Source organism: Erinaceus europaeus, chromosome 17 (assembly GCF_950295315.1).
Source record: "Erinaceus europaeus chromosome 17, mEriEur2.1, whole genome shotgun sequence".
Lineage (NCBI taxonomy): Eukaryota > Metazoa > Chordata > Mammalia > Eulipotyphla > Erinaceidae > Erinaceus > Erinaceus europaeus.
The window spans coordinates 5,841,204-5,856,360 of NC_080178.1; the positions used below are offsets into that span (position 1 = coordinate 5,841,204).

Below are 15,157 nucleotides of genomic sequence, written 5' to 3' on the forward strand. Positions count from 1 at the left end.
CTTACATTCAAGTGTCCAACCGTTGAGTAAGTGTGTATGCTGACAGAATTGTATAAAGTTCTCATTTGGTTAGATATGGGGAGTTACTCAAGCTTCAATTTTATTCCTATTTGAAATATTAGTTACCAACTTAATACTTACTATAACTTATAATTCTATATGGAATTTTAAGCTATTTTTTAAAAATTTACAATGTCTTTACTATACATGTGTACATCTCTTTCTGTGTGTTGGTTTTTAGGTAACTGTGGTTTGAAAATAAATTGAAAATAATTTCATAGATTATGTTACTTAGAAAAATAAAGATTTCCCAAGAAATATTATGCAAAATAAAAAATCGCTCCATCCTCTATAATATTCAGTAGAGAAAAGAGATTTAAAGTGATTACTTATGATGATATTACAATGTAAATGTTACCTTATGCATCATAAATATAGATAAATCCCTTAATTAAAGTGTTCCGTTTTCTATACCAATTAAATATCATGAGTTTAAAATTACAGGTTAGTAGGGGCCAGGTTGTGGTACACCTGATTAAGTGTACAGATTACACACAGGTCCTAGGTTCAGGACCCTGATCCCCACTTGCAGAGGGAAAACTTCACAAGTAGTGAAAAAGGGCTGCAGCTGTCTTTCTCTTTCCCTCTCTATCTCACACTCCTCTTTTAATTTCTTTCCGTCTCTATTCAAAAATAAATAAGTGAATAAAATATTTAAAATATTAAAAAATAGAAGTTAAACTTAATGCCATTTAAAAATAATTCATACTCACGTTTTTTTTATTTGAATGATGCTGACTTGCTGACTATAAGAGTTCAGCTATTTAATTGTTGTAGTTAAAGTCACTTACTCCATCAAAGATACATTTCTCTCTCTCTAAAGCATTCTGTTCTTTCTCAGCATGAAGTGCTCTTTAAATAAAAATAGTTACCTCATCCCCAGGGGTCTAAATGCCTAATTAAAAGTACCTCTAAATTACTAAAACATACTCAATCATAGGAAATTATGTTACTTCCGAAACACCTAAAAATCAATGCTTTGTCATTTTATGATTATTTGTAATTTGATTTTATCAAATAGCTCTCACTATAGCCAAAATATTTTCCCCCTAGTGACACTAGAATGGAGAATGCACCACAGAGTTCCTTAATCTGTAAAGAATTGCTGGACAGTGTGGTTTAAGGTCAACCAAATTCTTCTTACAAGAAATATGGACTTACTGAATGACCCTTCTCCCTTCTGCCTTTTCCATCTCTTGCCTTGTATAAAGCAAAACATTTTTTGTCTTCTCTGGTAAGTTACATGATTCTTGATTTGGTAGTTACTGAATAAAGTCAGCATAAAAAACATTGAGTTGGAGTTTTGTTCTTTATTATTATAATTTTCTTGGTCTGACCAGAGCACTGTAGCTCAACTGTAGAACACAGTGAAAAGCCCTAAAGCTTTTGGTAACATGGTGATTAGAAACCTCAGTTATCTGCATACCTGGGGCATTACTATCTCTTTGAAATTTGAAAGAGTCAAAGAACCAGAAATGACTGAAGCTGATATTGCCATCGAAATCCTCATCTTTTTCGTCTCTGAAAGGAAAGGAAAAAGATATGAGCAGGATGACACCTATCACTGTGTTCTAGGCCCCAGTTCCAGGCACCAGGTCCTCATCTGTAGGGAAGAGGCTTCAGAAGCAGCAAACCAGAGCTCCAGGGGTCTCCATTTTCTTCTTTTATCAAAAAAAAAAAAAAAAAAAAAGGAAAGAAAAAATGAAAAAGAAAAGAAAAAAAAAAGGCCATGGGCCGAGTAGTGGCACACCTAGCTGAGTGCAAATGTGACAGTTCACAAGGACCCAGGTTCCTGGCCACCCCCATCCACACCTGCAGGGGGAAAACTTTGTGAGTGGTGAAGCAGGGCTATCACCCCCACCCTTCTCGATTTCTGACAGTCTCTGTGCAATACGTAGAGATTTAAAAAATATGAAGAAAGTCACATCACTGAGAATGATGGATTACACAAACATCAGGTCCCACCATCCCACTTGTTTATGTGTGAATAGGGCTATCAGATATACATACATTTCCATAAATGACACACACAAGGCAATACATAAACAATACTCTGTTTGCTTTTTGAGAATACAAACGATTTGATGACATACAATAAAATATTTGGAACAGGGAATTGTGCTGTTTTAAACGTATTGGTAAAATCATAACTAAAACTATACATTGCACAAATGAAAAAAAAATACCGCTAACAGGAATTATCAGACATGGATACACTAAATAAGATCTTTAATGTGAGTTACTGATTTGATACTTGTAACTGAAAAGATGTCAATAATGATGTCAATAATGATAAATGATTCTGTGCTTTGATTTTTGTTTAGTTTTAAATGAAAATGTCCCATAGGTTATCATTTTACTTATGAAAAATATATATATATAATCACTTTGACACTGGACATTAAGACGAATCAAATTTCCATGACTTTCTTAGCCATAAATCTCTCGGGCATCTGGGTTGCTTCCAAGTTTGAGCTATCACAAAGTGTGCTGCCTTGAATACTAGTCAGCTGTTAAAAATGATAGAGTCTTCTCTTTCAGTGCATCTTGGATAGAACTTGAAGGAATTATGCTAAAAGAGGTAAACCAAAAAGAAAAGGATGAATACCAGATGGTTTCACTCATAGGTGAAACTTAAGAAACAAGGACAGAAATGGGAAACCACAGAGTCAAATTGGACTGAAGTTGGTATGTTGCACCAAGGCAAAGGGGCAGGAAGAGAGCTGACAGGCCATTGGCCTCTGGTGTTTGATGGTAGAAAAAGGCGCAGGTTAAAGGTCAGATGGTTTTGTAGATACCTATCACAGAGAGATGATCAACTTGATTCTTGTGTCAGGTATTGCAGTGTAATTCATGAACCTCTCAGTGAAGGAAAATACGAATAGTGATAGATAAACTGACTAAATTATGTAGCCCACATCTAAGCAAAATAAATTTGGGGTGATATTTAAAAATATCTGAAGGGGCCGGGTGGTATGAACCTGGTTGAGCTCACATGTTACCATGTGTCAGGACCCAGGTTCAAGCCCCTGATACCCACCTGCAGAGGGAAAGCTTCACTAGTGGTGACGCAGTGCTGCAAGTGTCTCTCTGTCTTTTTTTATTTTTTAATTTTTTCATTATCTTTATTTAGTGGATAGAGACAGTCAGAAATCAAAAGGGTAGGGAGAGATAGAGAGGGAGAGAGAAAGAGACACCTTTAGCCCTACATCACCACTTGAAAAGCTTTCCCTCTGCAGGTGGGGACTGGGGGCTCAAACCTGGGTCCTTGTGCATTGTAACATGCACTCAACCAGGTGCTCCACCACCTGGCCCCTCTGCCTCTCTTCCCATCTTCTCCTTCCTCTCAATTTCTGCCTGTCTCTATTCAATAAATAAAATAAAATTAAATATATATATAATAAAAATATCAGAAAACACATCCTAAGCTGAAGTAGTTAACCCCTATTAGGGAAATGTGGGTCATAAGGTTTCTTTGATAACAGTTTCAAATCCAATAATTACTTATTATTTTATTGCCATCAGGGCTATCACTAACCCTGCACTATGAATGCATTGCTCCTGGTCACAATTTTTTCCTTCTTTTTAATTTTTTCTCTTCTTTCTATTTTATTTAATAGTACAGAGTGAAATGGAGAAAGCAAGGGGAAATAGAGATGAAGAGAGAAAAATAGACGCCTGCAGACCTACTTAATCTTTTATAAAATGTCCCGGATCCCCCATTGGGGGATGGAACCTGGGTCCCTGATCATGGTGTAGGTAAACTCAACCACGTGCACCATTGTCCGGCCCCCAAGGTCAATCACATTTTATAATTTGACTCCACACACTGTTTTGTTCAGAAACAATTTCCTTAATGCATTGATCACATCCTTGTTCCTGAGGGTATATATCATGGGGTTAAACATTGGGATCATGACCGTGTAGAAAAGAGAGAGCAGCTTGTCTGTTGCTGCAGACTGATTGGATTTGGATCTGAAGTAAGTAACGATTGCAGAACCAAAGAATAAAACCACAACTAGGAGGTGTGAAGAACAGGTGGAGAAGGCTTTTTCTCTTCCGCTGGCTGTTGGCAACTTTTGAATAGTAGCAATGATTTTGCTATAAGATGCAATTATCAACATGAAAGGGGTTACAATAATCAACACTGTTGCTACATAGATGGATATCTCATTGACAGAAGTGTTCCCGCAGGCTAGCTTGAGGACGGGAGGTACATCACAGAAGAAGTGGTCAATTTGGTTCGAGCCACAGAAATGCATAGAGAAAATTAACCATGTTTGCCCAATCTGGAATGGGATTCCACTGACCCAAGAGCCAACAGCTAAGCATATACACATCTTGTGGTTCATGAGCAGGGGATAGTGCAGAGGGTTACAAATGGCCACGTAGCGGTCATAGGCCATCACTGCCAGGAGAAAACATTCACCAGTTCCCAGTACGAGAAAGAAGTACATTTGAATGGCACACTCCAGCTTAGAAATTCTTCTCTCCTGAGTCCAAAGATTCATGAGAATCTTTGGGAGAGTGACTGAGACATAACAGATCTCTAAAAAGGAAAAATTGGTCAGGAAGAAGTACATAGGTGTCTGCAGTGCATTGTCAATCCTGGTTATTATGATTATGAGGCTATTTCCAACTAAGATGATCATGTAAATGATGGAGAAGACTCCAAACAGTAACCCTTGGAACTCTGAAAGGTCAGAAAATCCCATGAGGATAAATTGTATCACCACAGAAACATTGTCTTCTCTCATCCCTTGATAATTCATCTCTAGGGTAGCTTAATAGAAGTACGAGTTAGTGACCTTGTCCAGACTTTGATTTCTCATGTACACAATAAATATAATAATATATCCTTCAAGCTCCTCAGGTCTCCGTGAAGGCAAACATCTGCAAATAAAGACTTTTCTAAAAAAGGTGTTAAAGTGTGTTATTTCTTGTAGGAATATTAATACTTTCTACAATATATTCTCACATCTTTGACCATGTGTCAATGTAACTTGTTAGACATCTGAACACTCAAAGCTTCAAGAAGAATGTTTGTTCAACTGTGGCATTTCTATTCTTTTAGTGAAAGACATTTCCTCCTCTTTCAGGTGTTTTTTTAGATTACCGACTCAAGTTGACTCCCTTTGTCTTAGTTACTGGAGATGCCATGAATAGTACCTAGGATTTCTAGCACACTGGTCTTGTATACTACAATGTCTCTGTCACTCTAATCCCTCCCTGCACAGGTAATAAGTAATAAATTATCTTAAAATAACTTATAAATGCACATAGCTAATTTTAAAAAGTAACAACTTTCCTGTGATACTTCTAACTTTGTGACTCTGCTTATTTTCGAATTTGTAAAAAAAAAAAATTAGTGAACGCTAAATATCATGTGATGTTAGTACACTTTAGCCCGTACTTCAGAGTTATGGGAGAGGACGGAGCACTAAACTTCGTGTTCAATCCCTTTCACCACATAAAAAGAATAAGGAATTCATTCTTCGGCCTATCTCCCTCTCTCATTATAAAAAGTATTTAATTTTAATGTAAAGTCTATAAAAGTCTTAGGTTTTTTTTTTCCAGATTTTGAAGTGGAAGGAAATGGTACCCCAAGATGTTCTTCTTGCCCAATTACACAATAAAATATATGTAGCATTTATACTCGTGATAGTAACTCTTTTTTAAAAGATTTTATTTATTTATGAGAAAGATAGGAGGAGAGAATCATAAATCAGTCTGGAATACGTGCTGTCAAGGATAGAACTCAGGACCTTGTGCTTGAGAGTCCAATCACTTCCCAGACCACAACGATAGAAATTCTAACTGCAGTGTACCTTTCACATGCTTATTCTATCTAAGACAGTGACAAAAACTTACCTGTGATATTTTCAAGTTAGTCAGATTCTCACTTGAGGACACTGACCTTCAGATCTCAATTATTTCAGTTTTTCCTTTGTATCTATGTTTATTTGATTTGCTAAAGTGTGTTGACGTGTGAATTTTCACCATTGCTGATTAAACTACAACTGGAAGATTGAAAGTTGATCAAGCTGATCTACTTCCTTGGAATAGCACACAATATATAGACACAGATTATAAGCAAATGATTCTCGGGCAGGGGTAGATAGCATAATGGTTCTGCAAAGAGGCTCTCATGCCTGAGGTTCTGAAGTCCCAGGTTCAGTCCCCAAACCACCATAAGCCAGAGCTGAGCAGTGCTCTGGTAAAACAAAACAAAAAGAAAAATCAATAAATAATTCTCATTTAATTAATATTAAAAGAGTAAATTAATTTTTTTCTGGAACATACAGCAAATCTCCAATATTGTATTAGAATATTGAAAGTCTTTAGAGGCTAACTCAATGAAAATAAAGACAAATATTATATTCTAAAGTTGTTTACTGGGGGCTGGGCAGTCGTGTCCCCAGTTAAGCATACATAGTACTAGTCATAAGGACCCTATTTGGACACTTTGCAAGCTGTGAAGCAGGTTTGCAGGTGTCTCTCTTCCTCTCTCCCTATCTCTCCTCTCTCTCTCTCTCTGACCTATTTAATAAAAATATAGAGGAAAAAATGGCCACTAAGAGCAGTAAATTCACAATGCTGGCACCAAGTCCCAGTGATAACTCCGGAGGCACACACAAAAAAGGTTCTGTGTGGAAGTATTAAAATTTCACACATGCAAATCTTGTGTCTTGCCACTGAGTAACCTCCCTATTTGGAGAATTTAACTCAACAAAAAGTGTATTTGAAACTAGCAGGATGAAATTGCATCCATTAAGGTTCATACTATCTCCTTCAAAACATATGCTGAGATCTTGACATAAAACTCCAAGATATAATACATGCAAACTATCAAGGCATAATTAACATACAACAGGTAATGCAAGTTATCTGAAATGATTACAGTGATGATAATCATTGTGAATGCTGATATCAATAATTTGAATAATTTATCTACCAGCCTATTTTATTTACTCTTTATGTTTTCTATTTGGATATGATTAGAGTAAACAAAAAAGTTTAAAATCTACAAGAATAAAATTTTTAATTAAAAAGCAAGAACAATGATTTTTAAGTTTCCTGCAAATTGTTGTTCTTTGCTGCTACTAAAATCCCACAGATGTGCTAAAAATAAATTTAATATTCACAGAACTAATTCCTGCTTACCTGTCTGAATTGAAGCTAGGTGTAATATCTACCTTTAACACTTGAATCAAGAGATGGGCAGATAAATAATCACCTTTTATTTGAAGCAAATGTTGCAAACTTTCTAATGTGTTTTCTATAGTCATAATAAAACTTGCTCTTTAAATAGAAAGTTTGCTTTCCCCTGGGAATCAGCTTGCTTCACTGGTCTCTTCCTACTCTTCCTAATAGAACTGAGCTGTCTTATTTTCCACTCAGGTTGTTTGATACAGAGACCAAATAGACATTTGTACACATCTATATCTTTAATGATTGATCTATCATGTCTTTTGTTCTCACTAGGAAAAATAAGCATCAGGAATCACAAGTTTAGAATCATTTTCATTATAAAAACTAAACTGTTAAAAAGATGCAAATTTCCAGTGCCTTAAGGTTGAAGCAGGCTTTATGTTTCTTTTTTTGTTGTTGTTAATTAATTTTTTTATTTATAAAAAGGAAACATGGACAAGACCATAGGATAAGAGGGGCACAACTTCGCACAATTCCCACCACCAGACCTCTGTATCCCATCCCCTTCGCTGATAGCTTTCCTATTCTTTTTTTTTTAAATTAAAAAATTTTTTTTATTTAAGAAAGGATTAATGAACAAAAACATAAGGTAGGAGGGGTACAACTCCACACAATTCCCACCACCCAATCTCCATAACCCACCCCCTCCCATGATAGCTTTCCCATTCTCTAGCCCTCTGGGAGCATGGACCCAGGGTCGTTGAGGGTTGCAGAAGGTAGAAGGTCTGACTTCTGTAATTGCTTCCCCGCTGAACATGGGCGTTGACTGGTCGGTCCATACTCCCAGTCTGCCTCTCTCTTTCCCTAGTAGGGTGTGTCTCTGGGGAAGCTGAGATCCAGGACATATTGGTGGGGTCTTCAATCCAGGGAAGCCTGGCCAGCATCCTGGTGGCATCTGGAACCTGGTGATTGAAAAGAGAGTTAACATATGAAGCCAAACAATTTGTTGAGCAATCATGGATCCCAAGCTTGGAATAGTGGAGAGGAAGTGTTAGGGAGGTACTCACTGCAAACTCTAGTGTACTTTTGCTTTCAGGTATATATTTTGCAGTAGTTTATGGATACCTGTGAACATAAGCTCTCTCTCACAGAAACTGGTATATATCTAGGTTATGGGACTTTGTTAGAAAGTGAACTACCTGAGATGAAATTAGAGTGTACTATAAAAGGAAAGGTCTCACCCGAGTAATGAAGCTGAAGGGTTGTCATTCCACACATGAAGTCTCTGGACACAGTCTGAGGTGAAGCATGTTGAGGTGGCAATCGTTGCGTTGGTTAGGTTGTGATCGGCGGATGCATTATTTGGTTTGGATTGGGAGATGCATACGGGAAAGTGGGCCCTATCCAAGGGTTCCAGGACTGGGGGAAGTAGGGGCTCTATAGTGGAGATGTGAAGTTCCTGCTGTCTTAGGGTTCAAAAAGACAATCGATAGTTAATGTTATCATCACATTATTTGTTAATTGGGTTAACTTTGAAAAGTCCTTTTGTTATGGTTTGCTGTACAGTATCCAGTATCTTGTATATAGATGTGCTATTGGATGCTTCTAATCTACTTGGTCTAGGCTTTTGAGACATATAAATCAGTGGTTAATTAATATGAGAGGGGGAAAATCAATTGTATGTCTCAAAGTTTCTCAAAACACAAACTGAATCTTTTTAATATATAGGCTGTGTATTTGATATGCGGACTCTCTCAAAAGGCTTTATGTTTCAATGCCATTTAGAATGCTAAAGTGATAACCTTTCCATTTCCTTGGGTCTTCTTTAAATTCCTTCTGTAATGATTCATGTTTTTCAGTTATAATACTCATAATTTTAATTGATTCTGATCAAGTCATATCTGATCAGATATCTGATACGAAATAGTTGAGATTTTAAAACCATCAGTTTGGCCAACAACATGACTGGTCACAACATCACTAGTTAAAGAAGTTATGGAATAGATACACTAAGAAATACTACCCAGATGTAAGAAAAGATGATATTTCTTTTATTGCTATGCGGATGGACCTAAAGGGAATTATGCTGAGTGAAATAAGCCAGAAGAATGAGGATGAGTACCAGATGATCTCGCTCATAGATGGGATTTAAGAAACAAATACTAAGGACAATGAAAGCTGCAGTGTCAATGGACCGCACACTATGGCAGCAAAGTCAGGGATTCCAAAGTCGGAGGGAAGATAACTAAGAGGATATTAGCATCTAAGTCCCAGTGGTGGAGCAGTCTGGCAGTTTGGTGGAAGGTGAGGTGTATGGAGACGTATGTTAGAGAAATGTAGAAATACATTGTGATGAGCCTGGGGAGTATACAGCCAGCAGAGCACATATGTTACCAAGGGTCCAGGCTCAAGCCTTTGTCCCCAAACAGGGAGACAGTGGGGTGTTAAACCTGGGTCCTCACACATGTTAATATGTGAACTCTACTTGGTGAGCCACCACTCAGTTTCACATATTGTTTTTTTTTTTTTTAATTTGCCTTTATAAAATGGAAATACTGACAAGACTATAGGCTAAGAGGAGTACAATTCCCACACCACAGAACTCCATATCCAAACTCCTCCCTTGATAGCTTCCCTATTCCTTATTTTATTTTTTTTTTATTTATTTAATTTATTTATTCCCTTTTGTTGCCCTTGTTTTTATTGTTGTAGTTATTATTGTCATAGTTATTGGATAGGACAGAGAGAAATGTCGGTCCGTGCGCTTTGCGCCACCTGTGCTTAACCCGCTGCACTACAGCCCGACTCCCTGCTTCCCTATTCTTTATCCCTCTGGGAACATGGGCCCAGGATCTTTATGGGGTGCAGAAGGTGGAAGGTACAGCTCTGTAATTGCTTATCCTCTGAACGTGGGTGTTGGCAGGTGGATCCATTCTCCCAGCCTGTCTCTCTCTTTCCCTAGTGGGGTGGGGCTCTGGGGAGGCGGGGCTCCAGGACACATTGGTGGGGTCCTCTGCTATAAAGCAGAACAAATTGTTGACTAATCATGAACATAAAGGCAAGAATACCGTAGATGAAAATTTAAGGTCTCCGTTTTGGGAAAAAACTAGTAGTTCTATTCTAGGTATAAGGGGCTCATGACTTTACTAGATTTTGTGTGAGCCTGACAGCTCATATGCAGGTGGATCCAGGTTATTGTCTGGGGAGATGGTGTCATAGTTGGAAGAAGGACTAGAAATCTGGATCAGGGAAGAGAGTAGCTACCAAATCTGGGGAAAGTATATGAATATTGTTAAGTGTAAACTCCATTGATTTGATCTGGGGCCCATAGTCAGCACGGGAACCTATGTAACCTCTGTATTCCTGTAGGTCTGAATTTGTATTCTGTGGTCATGGCTGGGAACATTTCAGACTTAATCCCTTTACTAGTATATGATATACAATCAGAAATAATCTCACAATCACTGTTGTTGCAATGCCTTTGGTATAGAAATGCCTGTAAGAAAAGCAGACTTTGTGCTTTTAGGATATGATTTAAAAGGCTGAGTGGTGGCACATATTACCAAGCTTAAGCATCTGGGTTCAAGTCCCCGTTCCCCACCTGTAGGGAGTGTGGGTTGGGGTTGGGAGTGTGCTTTAGGGGTGATGACGCAGGTCTGCAGGTGTCTTATCTTTTTTTCTCTCCCCCTTTCTATGTTCTTCCTTCTCAGTTTCTCTCTGTCCTGTCAAATAGTAATTTAAAAAATATATAGATTGAAAAGAGGAAAAGGTAGCGGCTGTCAGAACCTATGGATTCATAGTGCAGGCACCAGGTCCCAGCAATAACCCCGGTAGCAGAGGAAAACAAAAAAGGAAAAGGGTGGCATGGCTTAAATCTGAGGGAGTTAAACGGCGCCTCCTTTTGCTATGATAGTATCTAAAACCCGTGACTGAGAGAATTATAGAATGAATTTACAGGAACTATAAGACGTGTGTAGATTGAATGGTTCATTTCATTTGTAAATTTATTTGTTTACTTATTTATATTAGAGCACTGCTAAACTCTGCCTTTTGGTAGTATGAGAGATTGAACTGCCACTTGGGAACCAAAGATAAACAACATATAAACTATTTCCCCTGCCCTTCTGCTGATCTAAGAATCTAGAATCAGGATACAATCTGTCACCAACAGTTCTGAAGAAAGATGCGAACTTGTCCTGGCAATACTGGTTCAAAAGGTTTGATGTGCCTCAGACACTTCAGAAAGGGTTGAAGGCATGATGAAGAGTTACCCCTGACAGGAATGCAGCTGTGCGGTCCCTAGTTTATCCTGAAAGTATATTTTTCAATTAATAAGGAACTTTTAAAAAATTATCAATTCATATCAGAGACACTTCAATTAGAGTTGTGATCAAAATATGAAATAATTTGAAGATGACTATTTGGATTCATAATTAGAATTAGAAAATAGAAATAAATGCAGTTGAGCGGACAGATACAGATTAATTTTGCTTCCAAGGGTTATTGCTGGGGCTTGGTGCCTGCATTGCTCCTGGAGGTTAATTTTTTCCTTTTGTTGTCCTTGTTATTTATTATTATTATTGTTACTGCTGTTGGATAGCACAGAGAGAAATGGAGAGAGGAGAAGACAGAGAGGGGGAGAGAAAGACAAACACCTGCAGACCTGCTTCACTGTTTGTGAGGTGACCCCCCCTGCAGGTGGGGAGCCCGGGGCTCAAACCAGGATCCTTAGGCTGGTCCTTGCGCTTTGTGCCATGTGTGTTAACCTGCTCCACTACCACCTGGCCCCTTATTTATTTGTTATTAGATAGAGACAGAGAGAAATTGAGAGGGAAGGAGGAGCTGTAGAGGAGAGAGAGAGAGAGCAAGAGCGAGAGCGAGAGCGAGAGAGAGAAAGAGAGAGAGAGAGAGAACTGCAGTTCTACTTTACCACTTGTGAAGCTTTCCTCCTGCAGGTGGGGACCAGGAGCCTGAACCTTGGTCCTTGTGCACTGTAATGTGTACAATAAACCAGATGTGCCACCACATGGCTCCTTTTTTCAGCTTTATGTAGAATATGTGATGCATATTATGATTATGTTTATGGAAAATTCACATATATATACCTTGGCAACATAGATATAAACTTAGCAAAGTTTGAGTAGTATTAACAGAGTCTAAATGATGCCACTATGAGGAAATAGTTAATTCTTGAAACCTGGACATCTAGGTTTGAAATGTTTCACATCTGTACAGCAAGTAGTCAGATCATGAACAATTCAGCTTATCAGTCTATTTTTTGAGAAATATTCTCTTCAGTGCCGATATCACATCCTTGTTCCTGAGGGTGTATATCAGGGGATTAAACATGGGTGTCACTATGGTATAGAAAAGAGAGACCAGCTTGTCAGTTCCCGGAGAGCGATTAGATTTGGGTCAGAAATAGGTGATAGCGGCAGATCCAAAGAATAAAACCACAACGATGAGATGAGAAGAACAAGTCGAGAAGGCTTTGGCCCTTCCCCTGGCTGTTGGCAGCTTGAGAATGGTGGAGATGATTCTGCTGTAAGAAGCAACGATTAAGGTGAAGGGGATTGCAATTACCAACGCTGAAGCTGTAAAGAGTGCCCACTCCGGGGCCGAAGTGTCGCCACAGGCTAGCTTGAGAATGGGGGGTATGTCACAGAAGTAGTGGTTAATTTGGTTAGAATGGCAGAAATGTAGAGAAAAAATTAGCCATGTTTGTCCTATCTGGAAAGGGATTCCAATGACCCAGGAGCCAACCGCCAGTTGGATACACTTTTTATCGTTCATAAGAAGAACATATCGTAGAGGGTTACAAATGGCCACATAGCGGTCATAGGACATCACAGCTAGAAGGTAACATTCAGTGGTTCCCAATGTAAGGAAGACGTACAATTGGGTGGCACAGGCCAGATGAGAAATGCTTCTATCCTGGGTCCAAAGGTTCACCAGAATTCTGGGGAGAGTGACTGACACATAACAGATTTCCAGAAAGGAAAAGTTGGCCAGGAAGAAATACATGGGTTTCTGTAGAGTATTGTCAATCCTGGTTATTATAATGATGAGGCTATTTCCAGCTAAGATGATCATGTAAACAACAGAGAACAGTCCAAACAGTAACCGTTGAAGGTTTGGAAGGTCAGAAAATCCCAGGAGTATGAACTGCATGACCAGGGAAGCATTATTTTCTGATTTTATCTCTTCATCGTTCATCTGTAGGGATGACTTGATCATAAAGATAAGTTAGTTCACTTTTGTGAACTGAAACTTCCCATTGTACAAACTGACGGATCTATAGCATGCATTTTTTTTCTTTCTTTCTTATTTACTTTTATTTATTTTTTGTTACCTTTATTTATTTATTAGATAGGGACATCCAGGGAGACAGAAAGGGGAGGTAGAGAGGGAGAGAGACAGAGAGACACCAGCAACCCTGCTTCACCACTCTTAGCTTTCCCCCTTCAGATGGGAACCTGGGGTTTGAACCTGGATCCTTGTTCATCGTAACCTGTGCTCTCTCAGTCAGGTGTACCACCACTAGGCCCCTTAATTTTTTTTAACTAAGAGGTTGAGGTTTACAGTACAGTTGTTTGCACATGGGTATAATGTCTCATCTCACCAAGTTAGGTGTCTGCAAAACATTCTCACTCCAAATTTATATCCACCATCCTCTACCAGGACCTGAAAGTCCCTCCCCACCTCCATCCCACTCCTTGACCTTCATCTTCAGATTCCTTGGCTATAGTTCAATGCACCTGACCAGTCTGAATTTTACTTCAGATTTCTCCTCTTTGTTCTTGTTTAAATGTGGATGCAGCCTAGGTATCCGAAAACAGGTGAGTCACTGAGGAGGTTGTGGTATACACAAACAATAGAATACTACTCAACTATGAAGAGTGATGACGCTACCTTCTTCACCTCAGTTTGGATGGAGTTTGAAGGAATCATATTTAAGTGAGATAAGCCAAAAAAAGAAGGGTGATCTTACTCACAAGCAGAACCACGTAATTTTTTCACTATTTCATAAAAATCAAGCCTATAATGGACACGTAGCCTAAGTTTGGTGCAGTGTATTATTATTATTTGTAAGAAAATCCACTGTTACTTTGTCTTCAATAGCTACATTATTTTCTGAAGTAAAATTTTAATTGTACTAATGTAGAATTTTGCTCATCGGAACACTCACAAATTTTAGTTTTATCAACTTTCAAAATACTTTATTTTTATTTATTAGATAGAAACAGAGTTTAAGTGTCAAAAGCTCTATTTCCAGCTTCATCATAATCCAGAGTTGAGCCTTGGTAAAAATAAAATAAAGTGAAATAAATAAATAAATAGCCATATCTTTCCAACATTTGGATAGGGAAACAAAAAGCTCTATTATCACCTTCTTGTCCATGAATGTGCAATAGTGAGGACCAGGTTCTTGTTGCTGAAGTCATAAATTCCTTTTTAAATTTTTTATTATCTTTATTTATTTATTGGATACAGATAGTCACAAATTGAGAGGAAAGGAGGATATAGAGAGGAAAAGAGAGAGACACTTGCAGCCCTACTTCACCACTCACAAAGCTTTCCCCCTGCAGGTTGGAACCAGGGACTTGAACCTGGGTCCTTGTGCTTTGTAACATGTGTGGCCAACAAGGTGTGCCACCACCCAGACCCCAAAGTCATAAATTCTAACTGTAATGTGCACCCATTACATTCCTATCATATGATAAAGTTAGTCACAGTAGCCCTCTCTGAGACTTTTCAGTTATTCATGTTCTAACGTACAGTTACCATCCAGCAAACCACATTTATCTTACTACAATTTCCCTGGCATCTATGTTTCTTGGCTGCTTATGAATACGATGCTGTGTGAATGCTCATCTTTGTTGACTAAATTGAAAGAAGGTAAATGTATTATGTAAAATGTATTATTTTTCTTTGAAATAGTCCC

General features: G+C 38.3%; 1 protein-coding gene and 1 pseudogene across 1 annotated transcript; both read right to left on the reverse strand.

Annotated features, from left to right (window-relative positions):
* Window positions 1–3,869: 3,869 nt before the first annotated feature.
* LOC103109583 (olfactory receptor 10AG1-like) lies at window positions 3,870–4,832 on the reverse strand. The gene has a single exon (XM_007518691.1). It carries the CDS (start codon window positions 4,830–4,832, stop codon window positions 3,870–3,872), a length of 963 nt encoding a protein of 320 aa, XP_007518753.1.
* A 7,651-nt stretch (window positions 4,833–12,483) lies between these two features.
* Window positions 12,484–13,874, reverse strand: LOC103109459 (olfactory receptor 10AG1-like; annotated as a pseudogene).
* Window positions 13,875–15,157: the final 1,283 nt, after the last annotated feature.

Excerpts from the sequence above, each read along its gene's own strand:
- LOC103109583 (XM_007518691.1), bottom strand. The coding sequence starts at position 4,832 with ATGAATTATCAAGGGATGAGAGAAGACAATGTTTCTGTGGTGATACAA.